This window comes from Ammospiza nelsoni, chromosome 8 (genome assembly GCF_027579445.1).
Source record: "Ammospiza nelsoni isolate bAmmNel1 chromosome 8, bAmmNel1.pri, whole genome shotgun sequence".
NCBI classification, from domain to species: domain Eukaryota; kingdom Metazoa; phylum Chordata; class Aves; order Passeriformes; family Passerellidae; genus Ammospiza; species Ammospiza nelsoni.
Window position 1 is genome coordinate 3,649,791 of NC_080640.1, and position 26,655 is coordinate 3,676,445.

General features: G+C 46.2%; 2 protein-coding genes across 2 annotated transcripts; both read left to right on the plus strand.

The window, feature by feature from the left end:
• The first annotated feature begins 1,648 nt into the window (after positions 1–1,648).
• On the plus strand, positions 1,649–3,142 carry NKX1-2 (NK1 homeobox 2). The gene is made up of 2 exons (XM_059477059.1): positions 1,649–1,964; positions 2,574–3,142. Exons 1-2 carry the CDS (start codon positions 1,649–1,651, stop codon positions 3,140–3,142), a joined length of 885 nt encoding a protein of 294 aa, XP_059333042.1.
• Positions 3,143–15,419: 12,277 nt separating this feature from the next.
• On the plus strand, positions 15,420–26,220 carry OAT (ornithine aminotransferase). Its single transcript, XM_059477230.1, has 10 exons — positions 15,420–15,529; positions 18,597–18,823; positions 19,321–19,545; positions 19,672–19,767; positions 20,337–20,464; positions 21,748–21,870; positions 22,534–22,662; positions 23,306–23,419; positions 24,196–24,340; positions 25,342–26,220. The coding sequence occupies exons 2-10, from the start codon at positions 18,625–18,627 to the stop codon at positions 25,500–25,502; spliced, it is 1,320 nt and encodes a 439-aa protein (XP_059333213.1). The 5' UTR covers positions 15,420–15,529; positions 18,597–18,624; the 3' UTR covers positions 25,503–26,220.
• Positions 26,221–26,655: the final 435 nt, after the last annotated feature.

A 26,655-nucleotide genomic window follows, 5' to 3' on the forward strand; every position in this document is an offset into this window, starting at 1 on the left:
TCACCAGCTCCTACATCCCCAAAAGCAAGCTTTAGCCACCTGTAGCTCGTGAGTGTGAACTCCTCAGGTCTGAGCTCCCTTCTCTTCCACATTCTTGTGGTATTCTACCCCAGAGGCCGGTGCCAAATGGGCTCTTGGATAACTAACAGTAACAGTTACTTTTAATCACATTACCCCTGCACATCATCATCTCATCTTCTTGCTTTCCTCTTATCTTAAGGCCTATGCCAAGAATTATTTGTGAGCCCAATTCTGCTGAAGCTGAGACAGCGATGAAGAGGAGAAGAAAGAGGGCAGTGCTCTGCATCTCTCCATTGGAATAAAGCAGGTGGAGCAGCAGATTCCTACTGAGGGCTGCCTTCCCTGGCTGAAGGGTGCCTTTCCCCAGTCTATCTGATGATTTATGGCACCAAAATATGCTGAAATGCCAAGGAGAGGGAAAAGCCTCCCCCTGAACAGATACAGGTGTGCAGAAATACACTGCAAGTGTGTTTTCAATAAGCAGGACTGGCTAGAAGTGGTCCCAGGGCTGGTGCAGAGTGGGGAGGCTTGGCCTGCTGTCACCTCCCCTGCCCCAGTTATAGAGTGAACAGGCAACAAAGTGTTTTCCCCCAAGAGAAGGAGGGTTGGTTAGGGGGTTGCTCAGTGGGTAGGCGATCCTCCAGCACAGGGAGGCCTCAGTTTCTCCTGGCTACTAACTGGGAACAGGGAGAGAGTTGCAGGAGTGGCCCAGAGTCTGAACCACACTGATCCCAAGCTGCTCCCAAACGAAAAGCTGCTCCTTTCTCCTTGAGGACCAGGCAGCAGCTTCACATCCCAAACAGCAGCTGCCGGCACGGGAAGCACTTGGAGCTTGGATTCTGCCCAGCACAGGAGAGGGATGCAGGAGCCATCCCTCCTCTCTAGGTCCCTCTGAACACGAGGCTCACCCCGCTGGAGCCGCACTGACCGGGAGAGCTGCAGGTGGCTCAGTGAAGGGCGAGGGCACAGGAGGGGACAGGTGCAGCCGGTGGCTCTCGGGACCCCAGGGGACACCAGCTGCCGTCGGGCTGCCGGGTGCGGCCGCATCCTTCCTCCGGTGCCAGGGGCTCCTGGCCGCCCCCTCTGCACGGGGCAGGTAACGGGAAAGCCCCGACGCCGAGAGGCTGCGCTGGAGGGAGGCGCTCGCTGCGCCCCCGCGGAGGCAGCGCGGCGGGGAGGGGGCGCGGGGGCGGCGTGCCAATGGCTGCGCTGCCCCCTCCTCTGCCCCCACCCCGCCGCCGGCCCCTCCGCCTCCCCGGCCGACCCTCCTCCCCGGCGCTCACTCCGCGCCGCCAGCGCCCAGCGTGCGGCTCCGGAGCGGCCCGGGCCGGCCCCGCGCTCCGCCGGCTCCGCGCTGGGAGCCAGCAGGTCTCCGGGCAGCGCGGAGGGTGGGGTGGGATGCCGGAATGCCCGGACCGCGGGGCCAAGGCGGCCCCCATCCATCATAAAATCTCCTTCTCCATCTTAGACATCCTGGATCCCCAGAAATTCAGCAGAAGACGCGAAGCGGCTTCGGGGAGCTGGGGCAGCGCCCCCCGCTCGGGCGAGCGGGAGAAAAGTTTGGGAAGAGTTGAAGTAGGAAAGGATGCTGCTGCTCCCGGCAGCGGGAGGAATAAACTAGAGGCACATGGTAGGAACGCGCTCGCGTTTCTCCGGCCGGCGCTGGCGGGGCGCGCAGGTGGAGGCGCCGGCACACGGGGACCCTCGGCCCGGCGGGACGCGCTCCCCACGCGGGGTCCCGCAGGAGCGAGGGAAGGGGGGCTGGAACTGCATTTTAAGTCTCGATGATGCAAAGGGAGAAGTTCTGGATATCCGCGCGCCCTGCCCGGCTCCCGGCGTGCGGAGCATCCTCTGCGGCCGGAGCAGGAGGGCGCACATCAGGGCGCGCCGCCGCCACGCCCCGGCGCCGGACGGGCCACGGCTCTTACCGAGGCACCGCACGGGTTTCTGTCCCCCAGCAAGGGCGGCCCCCGGGCGCTCCGTTCCCCGGGGCGGCAGCGCTCGGATGCCCCGGCCCGCGGGACGGCCGGCTGGGTAATTGCCCAGCCCGTCCCCACCGGAGGATGCCTTAGCTCCCGGTGATCGATATCCTATTACCGACTCCCGCCTATCTCCTCCCCGCAGCTTGCAGGTGCCCACTTCAAACCTCCTTCCCCCGGCCTGATCCTAATATTGTTCGATTAAAACTTACCTTTAATAGATGACATCTATCGATCTGGCCCTCGCAAATCTGAAACTCCATTAGCGCAGGGATGGGGAGGGGGGGGGAGGGGATTTATTTCGCTTCAGAAGGGGACTTTAATAACTTCTTTTTTAATTGGTAAGAAATCCATATCGACGGCTCCCCCCTCCCCATCGCGGATGGGGTGGCACAGCGGGGGGACTCGCGGGGGTCTCTCACGACGGGTGGAATTTTTCTCCCCTTTATTTTATTTTTAGTGATTGCCCTTATGTTGGGGGGAGGGGGGGATGTGGGAGCAGAAGCGCGGGGTTCGGAGGGGGAACGGCAGGAGGGTGCGCTATCCCCTGACGATCCCCGCGGTCTCACCTAGATGCGCACGCCCCGGCGGAGAGCGGCGCCGAGGACGCGGGGCAGGAGCGCGACGAGGAGGAGCCGAGCGGGGACGGGAGCGGCACCGCGAGCCCGCCCGGGCCGGAGGAGCCGGGATCGCCGCGGAGCGCCCGGCGGCGGCGGGCAGAGCCAGGCTGCGGGAAACCGCGGCGGGCGCGCACCGCCTTCACCTACGAGCAGCTGGTGGCCCTGGAGAACAAGTTCCGAGCCACGCGGTACCTGTCGGTGTGCGAGCGCCTCAGCCTGGCGCTGTCCCTCAGCCTCACCGAGACGCAGGTGAAGATCTGGTTCCAGAACCGCCGCACCAAGTGGAAGAAGCAGCACCCGGGCGCCGACGGGGCGGCCCCCGCAGCATCCCCCGCGGCGGCGGCGAGCGGTGGCAGCCCCAGCCCGCCGGGCCCCGCCGCTCTGCCCTTCCAGACTTTCCCTTCCTACGCCGCCGCCAACGTGCTGGTGCCGCCGGCCGCCCCCTTCCCGCTGGGCGCCGGCCCCTTCGCCCCCTTCCTGGGCCCCGCGTACCTCGGCCCCTTCTACGCCCCGCACCTCTGAGGCGGCAGCGCTGGGCAGCCCCGGGAGCCAGGAGCGCACCTCAGCCCTTTTGACCCAGCGGGAACACCGTCACCACTTCTGCTGCTTGCGTGGCCATTTGAAGTGTAAGAAAGTTGATTTTTCCTAGGCGTCGCGGCAGCACGCTTAACTTTGACACACAGAGAAAAAAAACCCCACTGTAACCACTGGATTTTATTAGCACCTTTGAGATGTAATTATAGGTGTTGGAGATGGGAAAAGTAACCCTCTTTACACATGCCTGACACTAATTCCCTGCAGATTCTTCTCCAAGTTCATTGTTAAGATGCTCCTCGCTGCTGTTCGGCTTGCCAGCACACGTCTGAAGCCTCGGGGGCTCGGGAGCTGTGGCACTCGTTAGCAGCGCTGCGATCCCGATGCTGATGAGGGTGCACGCGGCCGTGTCGAATCCCAGGGATGCTCCGCAGCGAAGACGTCCCCGGGCTCTGACTGTGCTCGTGGGACTCTGCCGAGCCCTGTTTGACCCACGTTTCGTTATCATTTCTGAAAACTGCCAGTCACGTTCTTGACACCCTACCTGGAGGAGAGCTTCGTTTGGGAAGGTGCAGGAAAATGCAGCTCTGTGTCATCGGGAGACAAGAAGGAAAAATCTGCCTGGTCAGTGGGAAAGTGTTCAACTGCTGCTCATGTCCATGGCTTCTCTGCCTTCCTCTGCAGTTCAGTTCAGTCCCAATGACTTCACAGGTTTTGGATAAGAAATCTAAAGATCATTCTTTTTGCAGAGACCAGTTCTTGTAATAACACAGCATTAGTGCCAAATGAGGCAGAAATGAAAACATAAATCAGAGAAAATGATTACATTATTCATTTCTTTAAAAATGGGGCATTTGTGGTAGAAAGTAAGTAAAACACAGAATTTCCAGCATGCTGAGAGACCTACTTACCATAACAGAGAAACACATGCTTTTTCTGGTTTTGCTTTTTGGAGCATTTGTTAGAAGGAAAATCACATTTCATCTTCGTCGTTACAAGCATTGGAATGAAAAGGAATTTCAGCTGGGGGCTCATCTGCCCCTGAATGGATGGGAAGTAATTGGTTTAAAAAAATCTGTCTCATGTAGTTTTACAAATTATTACAACACAGTATTCCAGACTGTATCCTCTCTGTCTCTGACAATGCTTTAAAGTACACACTGGCTTTCCAACCAAAAAACTTAGCTCATAAATCCTATCTAGCTCTTGTGTTGGTCTAAATAAAAAGGGTTTTTAAATTATTCCCTGTTCAACTGTTTTTAATTTTACTGGGATGAGGCACTGTCTGCTTTGTGGACTATTTGCCCACCTAGTGTGGGTTTTGATGGTCCCTGTGTTGCATGTCAGTGACTGAGGGTGATACCTCATCTCCTCTGGGTGGCTGTGAGGAGATGGGTGATGGGACAGCCCTCTCCTGCCAAAGTCACCCTCCTGACTGCCAGCTTTGCAGGCATCAAGGGTGTGAGAGCCACAAGCCTAAATTTGGGCCAGCTGAAAGGACCTGAGGCTGTCGTTCCACAGAGGAGGTACCCAGTGTCTCCTCAGTGCTTTGCAGAGCTACTAACAGAACGCAAAGTTCACCTCGGGTCACGGGCTTGGAAGTCATGGCTGCTGTGTGAATGCCTTTACTTGGAGGTTAATTAAAGTAACTTTTAAGCCCTTATTTAAGTTAGAGTTACAAAAGACAGGGGCATTTCAGCTGCTCGGGGAGCATCCAGAGCTGCCTGCCTTTCTGGCCAGGCAATCAGCAATCCCAAATGTCTGAGCCATCAGGTGCCACCACTGCTGACAAACTGTGTGTCCACTTCTGGCCACCCATGGCAGTTAAAAGTTCAAGCCTTGCAGGGTGGGAAAGGCATTCCTGCAGGCTGGCCCAGTCCATCTTCTCTGCCTCAAGCTGGGACTAACTAGACTTAAATCCTCTTGACTATTCATGGCCTCCTACTTGTGATTGTCATCACTGTCCATGCAAAAAACAGGTCTTGATGTCACTTTGCTGTCACTCTAAGAGGTTCCCAGAGCACGATAGGGTTGGTTACCCACAGTGTCCCCACATTCCTGGGACAAGACAGGCTTGTGCCCTGCTATGGTCACAGGGTTACTTCTTCTCCTTGAGAAATGTAAATCCCAGCAAAAAAACAGGGAATGTTACATGTCAAAATAAATAGTACAAATTGTCTCTTCCTTCAAGATGTGGTTTTTTGCTGTTCATAAACCTTTCAAGGCTCTGCTTTGCCAGCAATTTGACCTTTGCCAAAACTGTATTCACTTTAGAGGAAATATTGATTCCTATGCAAGACGCTCTAGCCTTTCTTTTTTGCTATTACTCTGTTTTAGTCACTTCTAGTCCAGATTCCCAAAAGATGTTTCACAGTTATTTCCAGAGAATGTAGCAGTCATGGTCCCCACTTTGCATGACTTGCACCTCTGCATGGCACTGGAAGGGGGATGCACGTCAGTGGGAATGCAGATTTTGTGGCTCTGATCCCAGGCCACCAAAGTTCTCCTGGCTGAACTCTTCCAAGCCCTTTGGACAGAGCCTTCCCTCCCTGCTTTGTTGAGTGGAGGTGCTTGGGTGGATGATTCTCGTTAGGGATGTGGTGCCTGGGCACTTATTCCAAGCAGTCCTGGGAACAGCAATTGCAGTCAAACTTTGCCTTGGCCAGATGAGGCCATTTGCACTGGTAACACTTCTAGAAATGCCCCACTGAGTATCCATTATCTCTAACAATTCTGAATGAAGATTTGTGCAATATTTTCAGGCACAGACAGAAACTGACTCTACTCACAGCTGAATATAGATGTTAAAAGGAATCACGAGTAAGTCCTAAGTGTAAAAAGCAAAAATGCATCTATATTAAATTAAAAGAGCTTTGAATTCAAATGCTCCAGAGAGAACAGGAAAGTTAGGAGCCTCTCTCATTCCTGGGCAACCTGATTTAGTGGGTGGCATCTCTGCCCATGGTGGGGTGTTGGAACTTGGTGATCTTTAAGACCCCTTCCAACCCAAACAATTCTGTGATTCAGCACCTGACAGTGTCTGCAGTGAGCAGGCAGCAGCAGTTGGGGGTCAGACTGCCCGAACTACTGCCAATTCTGAGTCCAAGAACCACAAAATCACTTTGGAAACAGACTTCATTTAACCTGATAATGAAACAAGTACAGGAGGCACACTGTGACATCACAGTTAGGGAAATGTCAGAAATGTCAATCTAACCAGAATTTCAGAACTGTACTTAGGAAAAAATATCCACAAAAATTCATTTTTGTGAAATGAATTTCAGTTGAGTTTGCAAAGTTGGAGGAATACAATGAAAAATTAAACAAATGGAGGAACAAAAGATAAACTATATTTATTGGCATGTCATTGACCAAGCATTTTTCTTGAAGGAAATCAATGGGATTTGTTGTGTAATACATGACTGGAAAATTAAACTAAAGTCTATTTCCTTCCTGGCAATCTCTCTCTGGTTCTCTCTCATTATTATTATTAGAACATGTGTAATAAGATTTGTGCTGCCTACACACAGGCTCTTGAGGTGAGAACAGACTCCTGTTTTCCACCTGTGGATTTTTCCTCACTGAGATCAAGTAGGACCATGAGAGAGCCAGAGATGACCCAAGACAAGGAGCAGAGAGAGCTCAGAGGTCTCCTACTCTCCCTGTTTCTGGCAAAGAGAAGTTCCTTCAGAAGAGATGTGATCAATTTTTGTGGTCACTGTGGAACACACGAGTCTCACCTGCTGGTGGCAGCAGAGGTTGAGAGGTGCCTGGCAGCATTCTCTGGTGACTCAGGAACGCATGAGAAGTGCTGCTGTGCTCCCAAACACCTCTCAGGAATGGGAGCAAAGTCTGATTTTCAGCAGATTTACAACTCACAGGCAGACGAGATGTCTAGCAAAATATTTGGTAGGTGAGATCCTCCTGAAGAAAAACTGATAATTATGTTCTTGCATCACTAGGCCTGAACCAGTATGACCCTGTATCAGCTGAAGTCACCTTGATCTTTACAGCACTTTGTTGTCATGGCAAACTCATGTTGTGGGCCCCATTTCTGGTAGTGCACTCGGAAAAAGTTTCTGGGAAGATAATGACGTCTACAACTAATTTATGAGCTGCTTGTTACAGGTTTGCTTTATCCTCTTAGCTGGCATCTTTACCATGTTGTTCACAGGAGCTCTTCCGTGGTGTCCATGATTCATGCAGCCTGTAGCAACATCACCACTGCTTTCTACTGTAGCACTGATATTAAACTCCATTTCTCTTAGACTTTCCTCTTTAAACATTGAAGAGTTCCCAAAGTGGCTTCTTTCTCCAGCTGATCACTGCTTTTCCTGTGTTCTTTGTAATGCCACAGGAAAAATGTAATTAAAAATGTGGCATGCCATGGGGCTTAGGCAGGCTGCAACACTGCAGAGGGATTTTAGCAGGATTCAGGATCTGTGCTTTTCCACTGAGCAGCCTCTGACAGATTGAAAACACTTTGAGTAATACCAGATCTATGTACAAGATCAATACAAATAAAAGATTTTTCTCCTTTCCACACATGCTGATTTATTACAGTTTAAAGAAAAACACTGTAAACATTAATTTTAAAGAAGAGATACTATATGAAATTACATCACCTTTGCAAAATGGGAACCTTCAAAGCTGTCAGGTTTTTTATCTGTGGGTCTTTAGGAACCTGACACAACAAACTGAGCATCACGTCAGTTGAAACCTTGTCCTCTCAGGTGAGGGCAGTTCTGTGATGATGTCCCAACATCTGATATCTCCTGTGGTGTTTGTGGGTACCAATTGGACTGACAGCTTCCCTTATCACCCAGTCCCTTCCATGGAATTACCCTGCAAAGAACAAGCATTGCTGAATTCAGGATTTGCTGCATTTCACTGGAATTGCTCCAGAAGAGCAACTGATGAGTCCTAGAACAGTTTGGGTGGGAAAGGATCTTAAAGACCATCTAGTTCCAACACCCCTGTCATGGGCAGGGAGCTCTGACAGACAAGCTTCAGGAAGCAAAGAATGAATTAAATTCTTTACCAGTTTCTTTGTCCCTTCTAAGGAACAGGCACTTGGTAGTTTAAGAGTAGACAATTTCTGTCAAGGTCTTTCTGAAGATCCCTTCTTTTTCTATGCTTTCCATGCTTCCATATCTCAAGGTGTGTGATTTTTGAAAACAATGATGATGAAAGAAATTGTCTTGAAACAACAGATTGAAAGCAACTTCCTTTGTCTTAAGATGTATCAAGAAAACCTTTAATTTTCTCAATTATCTAATATTCTAGAAAAATCTAGGGATTGTTTAAAGTCCTGCCTGGGGAAGTGCAGGAAGTCTGGGGCAATGACAGGTGATGCAATCGGTCACCCTGCTGATCTTTCACCTCAGTGATGCCCAGTTAAACCTGACCTGGTGCATTATGTAACCTGCCCAGTGTGTGACCACAGCAGCCCTGAGGTCAGAGCTGAGTGCTCACCATTCAGCAAGGTTGGCAATCCTGGTGGCAGCAATGTCACACCCTGCAACAGCAGGGCTGGTGGGGATGTGTCACTCTGCAATTCTGAGAAGTTTCCCAGCTCCTGAGATAAAGCATATCCAGATGTTCAGTGCTCAGTCCTGAGATTAACCAAATTGACAAGGTATTTATTCTTATTACCCAGTTAGAAGTATTTATGTTTGTTTTCTGTGTGCTCTCAGAGCTGCCATCTGGGTCAGATTTTCAAAGTCAGGAGAGCATGTAAAGGAGTTTTCTAGAAATCATTGTCCTGATGAAATGCAAGAATGAAGACTGTGAGTTAGGAAGGTCCTCAGGATCCAAATCAAAATACACTCATTCAAGGAAGGAGCACTTGGAAACCTGAAATTTAAACCAAATCTCATTCCAATTTTCCTTGGATTTTATTTTAACATTTGTGAGTGTTATGCTATAAAATGCCATTTATAAAGCTCTTTTAATCTGTCTTGGGAAAGCCAAAAAAAGATTGTTTTTCCCAAGCTCTCTCCAATTTGTCTTTTTGCTAGTATGATATCCAAGAAATGTGATGCTCATCAGACATGTGTGTAGAAAGGCTCATTAAGTTAATTACAAGTCCAAGAAATGAAAGAGCTTATATATCACCTTTAGGTTTCACACAGAAATAAAACATCTCACCTCACTTGTGGAAGGCTCTGGATGTACAAATTGCTGAGCTGCAGAGGAAAATCACAGTGTAAGTTCAAACATGGGGAACACTGCCTGGGAGAAGACAGCAATTTAAATTCCTTTGTTTCTGTAATTCAGTTATCTATGCTGTCATCTAACAGAGTATCATGGAAATCTTTGTAAAATAAGCCAACATACAAATCAGGGAGGATAAGCATGAGCTGTAGTTCAAGGTTTATATTTCAAAAGGAATATCAGCTCTAAGGGTTGTTTGTGGTGCTTTACGCTGGGTTAACTAACACCCACCCAATAAAACAGCATTATTCTGAGGGGGCTGTGCTATGCTTTGCCAAACTATCTTGAAAGATATGAACTAAAAGAGAAATGTCTAAGTGGAGTAGAGAGGCAGATCTGCTTTGCATGCATTACAATTTGCTGCTGCCTTGCTCTGACACACTGCACTGTGAAATATTCTAGCTGTGCTGCAGGAAAGGCTGAGGTTTCTTGTCCTGCAAGATATGTCTTAATGTAGAGTTCTACTATCAGTAAACACGCAGAATAACACAATCATGGGCCATGGAAAGCCATTATTTTATATAAGGCACTATAGACAATCCAATAATCCCACCCTGTGCCTCACAGCATTGTCCAAACACTCCTGGAGCTCTGTCAGGCTGGGGCTCTGCCCACTGTCCTGCGGCCTGTTCAGGGCCCAGCCACCCTCTGGGGGAGGAACCTTCTCCTGACACCCAGAGCAAACAGAGGAACCTTCCCCTGACACGGCTCAGCCAGTCCCTCACACCCATCCCAGAGAGCAGGGATCACTTCTCCTCTGCCCATCGTGAGGAACCTGCAGGGTGCTATGAGGTCTCCCCTCAGTCCCCTCTTCTCCAGACTGAACAAACCAAGTGACCTCAGCTGCCACTTGTACGGGTTCCCCTCCAGACCCTTCACCATATTTATAGCTTCCTTTTCCTTCCTTCACTTTTCAGTAGCTTGATATCCTTCACTGTCAGACTGGGACTGCAGGTTGAGTTCCCCAGCAATGTCAACTGTGAGGTTTGCCTTCAAACCTGCCTTTGGCTCAGAAAAGTGCCTATTTTTCATTTTTGCTGAGTGGCAGCAGAGTTTCAACAGAAGGAGAAAGGGTAAAACCTGTCCTGTGGCTTTGTTACGGGTGGGAAGAGAGGTGGAACTGTCCTTGTGCCAGCTCTGCAGATGTGTGCTGCTTTTACGTAATGATGAACTTGCACCTTGAACTCCTGGCTTGGTGAACTCCATATTCAGCCTGAGCTCAGAGGTGAGGAACTGAGGAATTGAACACTGGTGCCATGGGGCAAAACATCAGCTCTTGGGGAATGCTGGATGTTTCCTGCAGTGTTCCTAAGACAGTTTAAACTTCAGTGAGGGTCCTGCAGTCCTGCCTTGGCACCAGTGCTTGAGCTGCTCCCACGAGCAGCACGTGAATCCCTGGCACACGCTGAGCAGCCAAACCAACACACAATTCCCTGTTATTTACTCTGCCCCTAAACAACCACAATAAGGGGGATGCAATTCCTCAGTCTCCTCACATGCCTAATTCCCAACAACTTCAATGAGCATTTCTGCCAGAGACAGGGCTGTGGAATTACTCCTAACAACTGGCATGACTTAACTTGTTCCTTCTTATAACTTTATGGTTTACTTACATGTCAAATTGTATTTTCTGGATTAGCAGAATGAATATAATAACCCTCTTTCTTCAAGTAGGTCAGAGTTTTCCTCTTTTCTGCAGGGCAAATTACTGTAAAATGTGAACATTTCATGGATTCTCTTTTCCATATTTTGGTTACTGTCATCATGAGTAGTGTTTTAGTTATCTACAGGTAACCAAATAGTACATATTAAGCTTCTGCTTTCCGTTTTTTATTCACATAAAATACCTCATCTAGCTGAGAGCAATTCCTCCAAGATCTACAGTAATAGCTTCTACTGTGCACAATGTGAATGGTTTAAAATTCCAGTTTTTAAAGAAGAAAGAAGTATGTGTTTAAAGAAGTGTTTAAACAGTGTTTAAACTGAAAAGTTTAAACTACAGTGTTTAAAGAAGAAAAGTGGATATTTTCTGTGTCTTGATAATAAATACCAAAAACAAAGGAGGAAAGAAAGTGAACCATGACACTGATCCTACATAAAACTGATCAGGTTTAAATTAAACAGAACTTTGAAGGCACTTTCTCTCAGGTCTTGATTAACCAGATTCCAGTTTGAGAGTAATTTTTAAATCTCAGAAACAGTTAATATCAGCTTAAAAAAACACATTTATATATAGTATCTGTGCATTCTACATCATGTCTTTATTTCTTATTTCAGATGTTACAGAATCCAAAAGCAAGCAAGCTTTTTCTTGCTTGAGGGTTGCTTGTTTGCTTATTTGCTTGTTTTTTAATCTCCACCTTCCAGACAGGAATCTGCTGTTTTCCTGCATGTCTGGCTTCTGAATTCACCTCTTGGAGCAGTTTGCCTCCATCCCCATGAGGCAGAGCCCAAGATTCAGCACTTCACTTGATCTTGTTGCCTTTAGTTTGCACTCTTTACATTTCCAGATGTGCATTTCCCTTGTATGATGGGTGCTACTTAATCCTTTGGACAAGTTTTGTTCTTTCTATATTTTTCTGGTTATTGTAAAAAAGAACATGGTTGGAGGAATCTAAATCAATTTGGAGGTGAGCTTAAGAATAAAAGCATTTAAAGACAGGTAAAAGGCAGCTCTTGAGTTGAGTCTTGAGTCTCTGAAAGATGAAAGGGATGTAGCTCCCAGCATGTTATTTTTGTGGTTAAAAAGGTAGAAGGCATCATTAGCATCACCTAAGATAACAGATCTATGTTAATGAAATGCCACGCTAATGAAATGTCAAAGTAAAAAACAATCCAACCTTAAACCAGAATGTTTTACCTGGGAAAATCCCATTGATCTCATGGATTGCAAATCCTGGACCATGTCCTATAAGGCTATTTAAGAAACGTGAGTAGGCAACAAATAAAATTATGTGATTTTTTGCCGCACACCAGAGATTGTAGAGTCATGGTTTGAGTTGGAAGGGACATTAAAGATCACCCAGTTCCAAACTCCCCTGCCATGGGCAGGGACACCTTCCACCATCCCAGGTGCTCCAAGCCCTGTCCAACCTGGCCTTGGGCACTGCCAGGGATCCAGGGCAGCCACAGCTGCTCTGGGCACCCTGTGCCAGGGCCTAACAACACTCATAGGGAGGAATTTCTTCCTAACATCCAATCTAGAGCTACTCTCTGGCACTAGGAAGCCACTCCAGGCCCTTGTCCAAAGTCTCTCTCCATCTTCCTTGTCAGCTCCTTTCAGGGCCTGAAGAAAGGCCTCAGTCAGGTCACCCCAAAACTTCTCCAGGCTGAACAATCCCAATTGTCTCTGGTCCATCCCTCTGATTAACTTGGTGGCCTCCTCTGGACTTGTTCCAGTAGGTTCTTGTTTTTCCCATGCTGGGGACCCCAAAGCTGGATGCAGAACTCCAGGTGGGATCTCACCAGAGTAAAGCAGAGAGGCAGAATGAACTGGGACAATGTGTAATACTCAAAGCAGAGAGGTCATTGCTTGCTTTCAGCCTTAAAATGTTAGGCTTTTCACCAAAAGTCATAACTTCAACTAGAAATAAAGGGTTTCAATAGCTCCTAGACAATAACTGCCTATGGACTTAAAGAACTGGGCACAGTATTACTGTGTATTCATTCAGCAGTCATGACTCTGAAGTGTATTTTGCAATTTAGCACCTAAGGCACAACCTTTTGGTGCTTTATGAACTCATCTTTGGCAGCAGATGCAGGGCATTGTTTGCTGGCAGAACTGGGCTAGTAGGAGACACAAACGTATTAGCAAATTGAGCCTTACTCTCTGTGTGTTTATCATCTGCTCTCCTCCCTCACTGCATCAGGCTGACTGCACATTGAGAAAATTTCCTCCGAGGGCGTTGTTCTCCAAAGGCATAAGCAGTGCTGCTCCCTGACATCCAAGGTTTGAGCAATTTGCTTAGAAGATATGACAAGGTTCAGGAATATTTTCAAATTGCTTGCTTTAGTGAGGGGAAGCTATGCAAATTCTCTGTGTGTCAACTAGGATATTGTGTTTTCTTTGTGGAAGAAATAAATTGCTTTCCAGCATTGATAAATTTGTCAGAGCAATTTATGGACAAAAAGCAAGAGGTACTAAGAAGTTACCACTGCTAAGAATAAGGGGGTTTTTGGTTTGCCTTTTTTTTTTTTTTTTTCTGGGGGGTTGTTTCTTTGTTGCTCTTCCTAATGAGGTGGATATGATAAAAAGTGAAATATTGTTTGTTTTCTTCTGTACTCTGCTCTTGTGAGATCCCACCTGGAGTGCTGGAGCAGGCCCAGAGGAGGGCACAGCAGGATGGAACACCTATGAGTAAAGGTTGAGAGAATTTGAATTGTTCAGCCTGGAGAAGAGAAAGATCCAAGGAGACCTCAGAGCTCCTACCAGGGCCTAAAGGAGCTCTCAGAGAGCTGGAGGGGTTCTTGGGACAAAGGAATGGAGGGACAGGACACAGGGAATGGCTTCTCACTGCCAGAGGGCAGGGTTAGATGGGATATTGGGAAGGAATTGTTCCCTGTGAGGGTGTTGAAGCCTTGGCACAGGGTGCACAGAGCAGCTGTGGCTGCCCCTGGATCCCTGGAAGTGTCCAAGGCCAGGTTGGACAGGGCTTGGAGCAGCCTGGGACAGTGGAAGGTGTCCCTGCCCATGGCAGCAGATGGAACTGGATGAGTTTTAAGGTCCTTTCCAACCCAAACCAGTCTATGATTTTTTTTTTTTTTTAATAAAACCAGAATGTATTTATGAAGCACACCTTACAGTTCCCCTTAAATGCCCAGATCTTCTGGTTACAGAATGCTCTCCAGGTGTAATTTAGCCTGGGGAAAGGTCAGGGTTGCACTGGCTCACTGCAGCCTGTCCTGCTCATCTGCTGGTCCCAGCTCAAAGCCTGGCTCAGAGCACATCGGGCCCTCCTGGACCTCACTGTCCCCACGTTCCCTCCCTCTCTCCCAAGGCAGCAGAGCCTGAAGTTCAGGGTTCCATCAATGCCCTTCTGTAAGGAGAAGGGCAGGGCATTGGGACAATGGACGGACCGTGACAGACTGGAGAGCACATTGGTGTAGGAAAAACCACCTGGCACAGGAGCTCCATGAGCAATTCCTTAGAAACCTCTGTGAATCCCTTGCTGTTATTCTGAATTATTTTCTGTTAGCCATATATTAAAAGATTGGGGAAAAGCTCATGTTCATATCTTGGGAAGAGAAAGGTCAGAGTTGAGCACACACAGAGCACTTGTCATCACATCCCTGGGGAACCTGCAGCCACCAGCAGAGGTACCACCACCATCCCACACACTTCCTATTCCCAGGAATGTTTTCCCAATTCCTCTAAATTTTTTGTCAGTGCTCGCCCTTTCCTACAGTAACTTCCTCGAGGGCACAAGTGCAGATGAGCGGTGACAGCGGCGGGAGGGTGCGGGGGTGGACGGGTTCCGTGTGTGGGGTTCTGTGGCTACAAAGATTGCTCCCAAGGCTAGTTCGCAGAGCGGAGACGAGCCGCCAGCCTGAGGGACGGGGGTGCCGGTGTGAGGGATGAGGGAAGGTGGTGAGGGAAGGGGGTACGGGATCAGCCGGTCCGAGCGTCGGAGCCCTCAGTCTGAGGGCCGGGGTGCCAGTGTGAGGGAGGGCGGAAGGAGGTGAGGGAAGGAAGAACGGAGCCCTCGCTCTGAGGGCCAGGGTGCCGGTGTGAGGGACGGAGGAAGGCGGTGAGGGAAGGGGGAACGGAGCCTCCGCTCTGAGGGCCGGGGGGCCGGTATGAAGGATAGCGGAAGGCGGTGAGGGAAGGGGGAACGAAGCCTTCGCTCTGAGGGCCGGGGTGCCGGTGCGAGGGCCGGAGGCACCGCCCCTGAGGACCGGGGATGGGCGGGGCGCTGGATCGCGCGCGCCCGCCAATGGGGAGACCCCGCGCCAAGGGAAGGTGCCGCAGCGCGGGGGCGGTGGCCGCCAATCAGCTCCGATAGCCAATCGAAGAGCGCAATTTCAGTGACGTCAGGCGGGAGGGGCGGGGCGAGGAGCGGTGACAGTGGCCCGCGGCCGCATCCGCCTCTTATTCACGGGCCCCGGCACCGGCAGCACCTCCGGCACCGGCAGCAGCTCCGGCACCTCCAGCAGCACCAGGTACGGCCTGTCCGGCCCTCGGGGGCCATCTCTGCCTCTCTCCGGGCCACCGTGCCCCGGTTCTGTCCCGCCGCAGCCGGCCCGTCGGCAAGGCCCCGGGAGCGCTGTCACTGCGCGGGGAGCGGGGGAGGTGACAGTGCCTGAGCCAGCCCCGCTCCGCGATGCCACATCCCTGCCTCTGCACTGTCTGTGACCGTGGCCTTCGGAGAGGTGGCCAGCGGGATCTGGTGTTTTACCGCTGGCTTTATTGCTTTTATTTATTTATTTATTTATTTTTTAATTCGGTTTGCTGGAGAAAAGAAGGCTCAGAGGGGACTTTATCCTTTCATAGCTCTCTGAAAGGGGACTGTAGCCAGGTAGGGATTGGGCTCTTCTCCAAGGTGACAATGACAGGATGAGAGGAAATGGGCTCAAGCTGTGCCAGAGGAGGTTCAGGTTGGACATTCTTCACAGGAAGAAGAAATTCTTCCCTGGAAGGGTGATTTGACATTGGCAGGGGCTGCCCAGGGAGGTTCGGAGTGCCCATCCCTGGAGGTGTCCAAGGAATGGCTGGATGTGGCACTCAGGGCTCTGGGCTGGGGGCAAGGTGGGCATCGGGCACAGGCTGGACTCGGTGATCTCAGAGGTCTTTTCCAGCCTCAGTGACTCTGCAGTTCTTGTCTGCCAGCCCAGGTCCTGAGCTGTTCCTGCCGTGGTGCTGGTCTGCACAGGCAGCTTGGCATGTCCACACTGATGTCCCCCTGCTTGTCCCCCAGAGGGTTCACCCCTTTGACTCAGCTGGTAGAGGCTGCAGCGTGGCACCAATTCCTCTCTGCTCTGTCAACATGAACCTGAGTGTTTTCATGTGCTTGACAGCACCCCCTCAGTTACCTTGGGGTGTTTTTCAGTGTCAGGTTCATACAACCATTCAATTTACCTGTGCAGTCTGCAGGATCCTGTCTGGATAATCTTGCTCAATAGCTGAGCAAAGCTGTTCGAGTGTTTTACAGCTGTGTTTTGAGTGGTTTTCTGTTCTGATGCAAGACCTTTTCTAGTTGGTGTAATTCTGGTTCCTGATTCCTGCACTGCCTGCTCCACTGCATGATCATATTTCTCACACTTGGTAATTAATTTTATTTTATTTCATTTTGTTTGCTTGGGTTTTTCTCCTTATTATGCCCCTCCTCTTTCCTGAAATTTCTGTTCACCTTGTTCTGCTGATCATCAACCCCAAATTTTCCCTCTCCTTTTAACTCCAGATGGATCTGTAATTCTCAGCTTTACTCAGCTCTTCTCCATGTAATCTTCCCCACTTGGCTAAAGTGATGTGGCCTCCCTAACACAGTGTGCAGAGCAATTCCCTTCATGGAGGAAAAAGCCCTTTAAAAAAAAATCTGATGAATATTTTCCAATATGCAAGAAGTAAAGCAAGAACCTCAAACTGAGGATCTGTGATCCTTCATGCAGAGAGGTACCTCTGATACAGGGCAGATAAGAGTTTAACTTCTTTGTACCTTTCATTTCAGGAATGTCTGGAAAATCTCCAAAATCTGGAAGCTTGTGATAGGATTAGCTGCTCTGCCATGGAGCTGTGCCAGGGGCCAGGATGTCACAGACCAATTACATTTTAGGGGTTCAGCAGGTTGAAATTTTGAGTCATCAAATTTTTTTCTTGCACAGAGAAGTATTTGTCTTTTTTGTTTGTGAAATCCTTGAATAATAATCTTGAAAAGTATTAACACAAAGGGCTAATCTTTAACAGCTGGAGACATGCCCAGAGTTGTGTAGGATTCACCTCTTGCTGGAATGGAGAATGCTGACTCTTCCTCAACATTTGGATTTTGGGAGATGGAGAAAAGTCTTTTGGCTTTGGTTAGAAGTGAGGAGCAGAAATGTAATACCTGGGGAGTCTGCTGAAAGAAATGCCTCTCTGTTCAAGGCAGCACATTCAGGGGGTGGCTTTTTTCCAAAATAAATTAGGGATAAATCCATCACTTACTACTTCTGTCTTCTGCAAGCAGCCTGAAATAACAGCACCTTTGAGTAAGCAATCCTTGCATCCTGCTGTTGGTATTTAGGGGAGGTTTTGCTGCTGTTAGGGGGTGCAGCAGTGTCCAGGCTGCTCAGCTCTTCACTCTGCTGTGTCACAGGGGGGCTGCATTTGATAAGCAGAGCACTTGTTGTGATCTGTGATCCTGCTCTGGGGTTAAACCTTTTGCCAGTTTGTCAGTGGGATGTTCTGTGAGACCAGAAACCCAAGCTTTGGGGACTCTTGGCTCTCTGCTGTTCCCTGCTGTGGGAAGAGCTTCCTCAAACAGCTTTTCAAGTGCCAGCTCACATCCTCTTCTCTGGAAGTATCTTTATAGTGACTGAGGAGCAGGCACAGAGAAGAAATCAAAGTGCATTCTCCTCATGAAATCCTATCCACAGGTTACCCCTGAATGGTGAAAATACAAGGTTATGTATTCAGGGGAAATTGCTGGGAAAATACAGAGTGCTCTAATGATCATTAATATCTGACATATTATTACTTTACATCTATTTTCTGATCATAGAATCCCAGAATGGTTTGGGTTGGAAGGGACCTTAAAGCTCATTCAGTGCCATGGGCAGGGACACCTTCCACTGTCCCCATCCAACCTGACCTTGGACACTTCCGGGGATAGCCAATATCATGGAAGTTTGTGACATGATTTGTCTGATGAAAATCTAGTAGAAATTGGGCATTTCAATAGAACAAGAAATTTGATGAACTTACCTTTCTTCCTGTAGTTAGTATTAGTAAATCAGAATTTAAGGGGAAGTGAAAAAGGAACACTTACAGGAAAAATGATGTAACTACTTCACAGACTTGCTGAGTCACACAGTTTAGTTTTCTTTCTGTTTCTGTAAGTGTAGAGAATAGAAAAAATGACTTGTTTGATGTTAATCCCACCTTAATTTATACTTTATATAAACTTTCTTGGCTGAATTGCAACATAGTTGAGGAACCTGTAATCCTGGCAGTAAAACCACTTCAATCATTCAGACATTTCTTCTGAAGACTTCTTAGTGCTAATTATTAACTTTTTTATTTTTTCCCCTCCAGACCTGTGTCAGAATTCCTGAAGCCCATCATGCTTTCCAAGCTCACCCGCTGCCAGCCCCTCGCTGTTCTCTGCCGGGGTTTTCATTCCTCCCTGAGCTCTGCTACCTCAGTGGCTCCCAAAAAAACCCTCCAGAGGCCTCTCTCCTCAGATTTAATCTTTGAACGTGAGGCCAAATATGGTGCCCACAACTATCACCCACTGCCTGTTGCTCTGGAAAGAGGAAAAGGTATTTTATTTAGGTTTTTCCTGGAGGTTGAAGGTGTTGTGGGTGTGTGGAGGTGAATGAGAACATGGCAGAATGATTTTGACCAGAGTGATTTTGACCTGACTGATTTCTGAATCTTTGTTGGGTTCTTTTTGGGTGGAATTGAAATCATTGATGAAATAAAATCATCAGATTGTTGATTAGAGAGCTGCATTATTATGCATAAGGGCACCTGAAAAAATTGTGCTGTCTCTAAAATGTTTTAAAGGATTGATAATTTCCAGAATAACCCAGCAAGTAATTTTTAATGACACTTAATTTCTTCTGTTACCTTGTAAGGAGAGGTTTAATGTTAATGTGAGCAGGAAAAGGTGCATTGGAATCCTATCTAAGTCCTTGTGGGCTGTTCATATATTATCACTTAATTTAAATTTACTCTGGTCATTAATTATGTATGAGGAGCCTTTTTTGGTCTTGTCTTTTTTTTCTGTGTGCTGACCACAGGTTTGTTTTCCCAGGTGTTTACGTGTGGGATGTTGAAGGCAGGAAGTATTTTGATTTTCTGAGTGCTTACAGTGCAGTCAACCAAGGCCACTGTCACCCAAAGATTGTGGATGCTCTGAAATCCCAGTCTGAAAAACTGACCCTGACATCCAGAGCATTCTACAACGATGTCCTTGGGGAATATGAGGAGCTGGTCACCAAAATGTTCAATTACAACAAAGTTCTTCCAATGAACACAGGTAAAGAAATACTTTGTTTTCATTTGAGTTCTTGTCTCTGAGATTCACTGGTTGTGTAACATTTTGTGCTGCACTGATGGCTTGTTTCATGTGCAAGAGTGATAATGGTGCTGCTTTATGTTTTAGGAGTGGAAGCTGGAGAAACTGCCTGCAAACTGGCTCGGAAATGGGCCTACACTGTGAAAGGAATTCCAAAATACAAAGCTAAAATAATTTTTGCAGGTATGTTAAGTGTGTGTTACGAGTTGAGGACATGAGGATCTGGACACTGGGTTACTGGGAGGCAGCCTGAAGTCACAGGGAAAGAAAGAAAGAACATCCAGTGCTTCATGCTCTTTTAATCACTTAAAGTGCAGTACTTTTTATTCCTGAGTTGTTGTTCCTGCATAACTTTTTTGTGGGTTAACTCCTCAGCTTGGTGCCACACCTCTCACAGATTGCTCCATAGGGTTAAACTGTCCTCTTGGCTTCACCCACCAGGGCTTTTGTCCTGTATTTTCCAGGTCTTCCAGAAACTGGCATTATCAGAGTTATTTTCAATTTTCCAGACTACTAACAAAACTTAAGGAAATTATTGTGTAAATTTGTCGGGTGTTAGAGTATAATTTTCTTTTGGTTTCTGATGTAGCAGCAGGGTGTATTTATGCCATCAATACAAAATGCTAACCATTAGGAAGGGGATCCTAATATCTTGTTAGATAATTCTTAAAATGTGGAAAGTGTGATGTCCTTTAAAGTGTTCTGGCTCTTGGTCAGTTTTGTAACCATTTCCCCCTTTTTTTTTTTTCCAGCTGGCAACTTCTGGGGCAGGACAATGTCTGCCATCTCCAGTTCTACTGACCCATCCAGCTATGATGGCTTTGGGCCCTTCATGCCAGGATTTGAAGTGATCCCATACAATGATCTGCCAGCTCTTGAGGTATTTGACAATTTTTTGTTCTTTTATATGGAATCATTTTACAATTTCTCTTTGTTAATAGCAAGGAAAATCAGAAGTTTATACTTTGAAACAGACATTAAGATATCTGTAAGTAGATGTATATATATATAAGGAATGTGTTTGTTGTAACTGTGGATAGGAAATGTGGGTAAATTCTGCTTTGGGTTTGATTTTCAGTTAGGCTTTAGGATTTGAAAGAAAAACTACATGATCTGTTTAATTTCCCAGCCACCTGGTCTAGTGGAAATGTCCCTGCCCATGGCAAGAAGTGGGATGGGATGAGCTTTAAGGTCCCTTCCTACCCAAACCATCCTGTGATTCTATCACTAGAATTCACTGCAGTTGCAAATATTCATTTCCAGTTTTACATCCTTAAAACCATGCCAGGCTGCTGTTCCACAAGCTCCTGAAATACCAATGATTCTCAGTATTTCCCTGTGTTTTCTGTGGTTAATCCTGTCAAGCACCTGGGGAGGGGTGACCTTGATTAGGTACAATTTCTGTGAGTAAAAACCTCTGTACCTGTTGGGGCTGCTCCATACAAGTGGGTGGGCTTTGGAGATTGAGGGATTATAGGACAGAGCAGCTTTTCTCCTTGGACTTGGCTTAGGGGCCACAAAGGTCTCTCAGTGGTTACAGCTGCAGTGTGGAAAGGCTTGTTCAGCTCTGAACCTACAGCAGGCTGCCCATGGTGAGAGGCCTGCAAGTATTTAATGCCTTCATTAGAGCTGGATTCACTCTGCTCATGGGGCAAAGCTGAGAAAAGCTGTACTGAATTCATGCTGGGAATCATTAGATCTCTTGTGCCTCGTGGACTTCTAAACCTTTTTGAACTTGATAGTGCAGAATGTACCTGTGGACTTTGCTTTAAAGTAAAATTGTCAGGAGAGGCTCAATTCTTTTTGTTTAAGGGAAGAGTTGAGCAATTGTTTGTATTGTATGGGGCAATATGAAACTGAGGGTGTTTCTGAGGTGATTTATGAACTGATCTGATAAACTGCTTTGCAGTTTAAAGCTGGGTTTGCAGTTTGCAAGGTTTGTACTTCCCAGGCCAGCACAGCAGCTGATTTCACACTGCCAACAGTGACACAGCACTGGAACTGAAGTGGCACTCAGAGAGAGCTGCCTGACAGCAATGCTGTTTTCATCCTTTCAGGAAGAACACCAGGGCTAGAATCAGGTTCTGTTACATGTATTTTCTGTATTTGAGCTGAGTAAAAGCTTTTTCTTTTTGTCTCCTCTCCCCGTGCCCAATGTTGCAGCGTGCCCTTCAAGACCCCAACGTGGCAGCTTTCATGGTGGAGCCAATTCAAGGGGAAGCAGGTGTGATTGTTCCTGACAAAGGCTATCTCACAGGAGTGAGGGACCTCTGCACAAAGCACAATGTGAGAGAGAATTCACTGTGGCATTAAACATTCAACACTTAACACTACACACTGTGTTTACTGGTGTAACTTGTCAGGTCACCCTTCTATGCAAGGTGTACAACTTTATATGCAATTTAATAATTCCCTCTTCTTTCAGTGGAACAATGCAGGTATACCTCTTGTGTTTCCTTGTAATATCTCTCTAAAAAGTACTTATTAGTAGTGCACATTATTCACTATTTCTTACTATTGTCACTGATTTAAGTTTCTAGTTAATATTCTTCAACAGGATTTATTTTAGATTCACTTAACTTCTAATTTCTTTTCCACAATATAAGTTTCCAATTACCATGGCTATCCAAGACCTTGGTTGCTGATGTGCATAACTGCTACCAAGAATCAGTAACAATAATGGGTCACTGAATGAAACACTGAGGAAAATGGTTATCAGTGATCTCTGATTTAAAAATCAGTGGTCTCTCTTTCCAGTAGAATTCAGATTCCTAGTTTTTAAGTGCTAGTCATAATTATTTTCATATTTTCAAAGAAAGACATTGACATATTATTAATAAAGTTGTCTTCATTATTGCTGTGATACCTCAAAAAGTTGTATTAGGATTGGGTTAGGAATGACAGTGAAAGTAATTCCCTGTTCTGTTTGAATTTTTCTTCTCTTTACAGGTTCTGTTTATTGCTGATGAAATACAGACTGGTTTAGCCAGAACAGGGAAAATGCTGGCTGTTGACCATGAAAATGTGAGACCTGATATAATTCTTCTTGGAAAGGCCCTTTCTGGTGGCTTATACCCTGTGAGTACTAAAGAAATACCAATAATTTAAAGTAACATAAAATTACCCAAACATTTGTTGAATAATCTTTTTTTTTCTTAGTCATCAACACTGAAAATCTGCCAGTTGGAAGAACAATAAATCTGATGTTTGTTGTACTTGGAAATTGTTGTTTGCAAGACTAACTATGATTTATGACCAGACAGTCCAGCTTGAGAGAGACATAATAAAATAATGGAATAGCAAATACTACCTTTATAGCTGAACAACTGGCATTATTTCATTTGTCTGGCATGCCTGCATGGCTGATTTTATCCTCTTGGAGTGACTTAAATTCCTGCTGATTAGGCTGGAAATTACAATGCCTTGAACTATTTTGGCCAACTGACAGAATTTCCGAGTTGTTAAACCAAGTATTGAAGCTTAAACTCTTGAAATAATATTCAGTTTGGAGAAATTCCCCTCACTGGGATTGAAAGTTGTGTTACCACTATAGCTAAGTGCATTTAAGGGATTAATTATGGGATTGTCAGATCTGCTGGGAATGTAAATGAAATTTATCACCATAGGCTGAAAACTTTCTGAGCTCTGAGGGAAGGTTTGCTTTAGATATATTAAAGTTTCCTGTTGTAAGTATGTGAGTTTGCTGTCCTTCCCATTTTAGGTGTCAGCAGTGCTGTGTGATGATGAAGTCATGCTGACCATTAAACCTGGTGAACACGGATCCACATATGGAGGAAATCCATTGGCCTGCCGTGTGGCAATGGCAGCACTGGAGGTTTGTGTGGGGGGCTAGAGGTCTGGAATCCAAATTAAAAAGGGTCTCATGATCTTTGCTTAAATAAATGGTATTATTTTTCATGCTATCAGTAGAAATCTAGCTTTAAATAAGTATGGAAAATTGGTAGTGGTTATCTGTAGATCATAATACAAATTCTAAATCTTTTATTGGAAATGCGGCCCACTTCCTGTGTTCTTATGATCTTAATGTCTTAAATGTCAAAATAAAATTCATTTAGAGGAAGTTTTAAAGCAATTATGTAAATTTAACCAAATACCTTCATTAATTTCATGAAGACATTTTGAAATTGGCTTATTTTACTACATCAGGAGAAGCTGTTGCTCTGTGAGCTCGAGAACAGGTATGGATCTCAAATGGAAACTACAATGTCCCATCCAGAAGGTGCAATTCAATTATTTTGTAATTGCTTAATTGACTACATTGATGCAGGTCACACAGAAAACCTCATCACTACCCAGGACTCAGACTTGGAGAAATTCAGAGCCTTCAGAGGTTTGCTGTTTACTTGCAAATAACAGCAAACAAAGAGCAGTTTATTTAGAATAAAATTTCAAGGACATTACTGTTTCTTGTAGACATGAATGAGTAAAGGCTCAATACCAACCTGCTGGGACTTGCAGCCTGTGCAGGGACACTGTGGCTGCAACAGCTTTTGTGAATCAGCAGGTTCAGTGTCATTACCCATCCTGCCCCATGGTAAACAAAACAAATGCACTGCCCTTCAGCTGACTGTAGATCTGACTTCTCTTTAGGTAATTGAAGAAGAAAATCTGGCAAAAAATGCAGAAATAATGGGTAATCTGCTAAGAAGTGAGCTCATGAAGACTCCATCTAATATTGTGACTGCTGTAAGAGGAAAAGGGCTCTTGAATGCAATCGTAATTCGGGAAACCAAAGGTGAGGAAATAAAACCAACTGCACAAACACAGCATGGAGAAGTATTTTTCAACTTTAATTGTAGGTAGGGGATGGCATGTAGACAGGATGTTTGTGTTCAGAACATGGCTACAGTACTGTATTACCACTGAAAATTGATTTAAGTTACTGTGTGCTGTTAAAAATAGGGTTTTTAATTAAGAAAGCTTAAATTGTAGCTGAGGCATGGCATGGAGACATGATGTTTGTGTTCAGAACATGGCTATAGTACTGTAGTACCACTGGAGATTAATTTAAATTATTCTGTGCTGTTAAAAATAGGGTTTTTAATTAAGAACAATTGTTTTTAAATTAATTGAACTCTTATGATTTGATAATGTTCAAACCTGATGGTGAATCTGCCTCCCAACAAATGACTTTATCTCTCCTCTTTGGGAAAAAACTGTCTACAGCTAGAACACCAGTTCCTGCCAGATTATGGGAGCATGGGCTGGGATTAGTTGTTTTCAGAAGAGTTAGAAGAATACAATGAATTCAGGAGGGTACAAAGAAGGAAAAAATTAATGATGGAGAAGAAATTATATCAGAATAATATTGAATTATAGCAGAAATCTGAATATCAAGGTACTTGATGAAAGGATACAGTGCTGCAGGAAGTGGTGTCATTTTCCACAATGATGCGCTGAAACCCAGGTTACATAAACATAACCTTATCTCAAGTCCTGTCCACATGTTCCCTTACCTCCTCCTCACATGCTTCCCCTTTTAAAATTTATTTTGAAGTCTGAGTGCCAGACAAGCAGTGAGCTGTGAAGGAGCAGAACTGTGTGTGCTGAGGCAAAGGACGCTCTGGAGCAGTGTCGCTGTGCAGATTGCAGAGAGTGACCTCTCCTTTGTGATCACCCCTCTGCCCGCTGGCACACAGCACCAGGTGCTGCAGGTGTGGCACCTCCTGTGCTGTGCTGGGAACGTCCTCAATGTCCTCAATGTCCTGCTGATGTTCTCCCTCCCTCCCGTTGCAGATTACGACGCCTGGAAGGTGTGTCTGCGGCTCCGCGACAACGGGCTGCTGGCCAAGCCCACGCACGGCGACATCATCCGCCTGGCCCCGCCCCTCGTCATCAAGGAGGACGAGATCCGAGAGTCCATCGAAATCATCCACAAAACCATCCTGTCCTTCTGAAAACATGGCCCTCACAGCCTGGCCGCTGACTGGCCCAACGGGGTGTGTTCACATGTGTGCGATGAAGGCCTGCTCTTGAAGCAAGCATCTCTCATTCCTTTTATCTAAGAGGACTTGACTATCACAACATAGCTGTATCTTTAAATTATAATGGCTCTGTAGAAAATACAGAATGGTTTTAAAGAATTTCCAGTCTTGAAACACTTGGAAATAAAGTTCTGTATGTACTGAACAACTAAGTTGGAATATTTGAGGGAGATACCTATAGAAATCTGCTTAATTGTTATAAGTCTTGCCCAAAGTTTAAAGTGTGAGATATATATATATATATATATATTTTAGGTTGCCTTGCACTCTCATATCACTCTCCAAAACATGGCATTTGGCAATTTTTGCCTCTCAGCAAGATGTCTGTAAGATGGAAGCACTTATCATTGTGGGTGAATTTCTGTTTTTCATGTGTAGCTTGAAAAAAAATTCTAATGCTGAAGGTTTGACAAACTGGGTGTTATGCTGGTGGACTTGAGAAGCATCGAGCTGTGTTCTGTGTGTACAATATTTTGATTGTATGACAAGAGATGCTGTTTTTAAGCCTGGCCTCAGTGTTTGGCTTTGCAATCTTGTAAAATAAATCTGAACATTTAGATCTGTTTTTACTGTTACAAAACTTTCTATCATCTGGATGTTTATATTAAAGCACATTTTGCATTAAAAAAAATACGTTGACGTGCAATGAAAATACTCTGAGTCTTCAAACAGACAAAACCTCATAGAAACTTGGAATTTTAAATTTTTCTTAGTTGGTTTTAGCTGAACTAAACCCCAATTAATCACACAGTGCAAAATGTTCCCTTTGCTGAGCATAGGGGTTAAATACAGTCACATGCTTTGGGATTTGGAAGGCTCCTTAGTTCATGGCAGTGACCCAGTGGGGTGACAGAACATTCTCCCTTCCTTGCCTTGGGTGATGTGGCAGCTGTGGGTGAAGTAACATGTTAGGAATAAGATAAAAAAATGCAAGGAGATGTTGGTGAGGAAGTTTGATGTTTTTAAACACTGGGCTTATGGGCAAGGAGGGAAATACGTGGGAGAACCCATGGGGTAAACAGCACTTGCTGGAGACCTTTCAGAGCCCCAACAGGTAAACTTCTGA

What these genes read in the sequence shown, in the direction of transcription:
- NKX1-2 (XM_059477059.1), top strand. Translation starts at nt 1,649, where the DNA reads ATGGTAGGAACGCGCTCGCGTTTCTCCGGCCGGCGCTGGCGGGGCGCG. An exon ending in CTTACCGAGGCACCGCACGG is followed by an intron (nt 1,965 to 2,573) that starts GTTTCTGTCCCC and finishes GGTCTCACCTAG; the next exon opens with ATGCGCACGCCCCGGCGGAG.
- OAT (XM_059477230.1), top strand. Translation starts at nt 18,625, where the DNA reads ATGCTTTCCAAGCTCACCCGCTGCCAGCCCCTCGCTGTTCTCTGCCGG. An exon ending in AGTTCTTCCAATGAACACAG is followed by an intron (nt 19,546 to 19,671) that starts GTAAAGAAATAC and finishes TTTATGTTTTAG; the next exon opens with GAGTGGAAGCTGGAGAAACT. An exon ending in TTTCTGGTGGCTTATACCCT is followed by an intron (nt 22,663 to 23,305) that starts GTGAGTACTAAA and finishes TTCCCATTTTAG; the next exon opens with GTGTCAGCAGTGCTGTGTGA.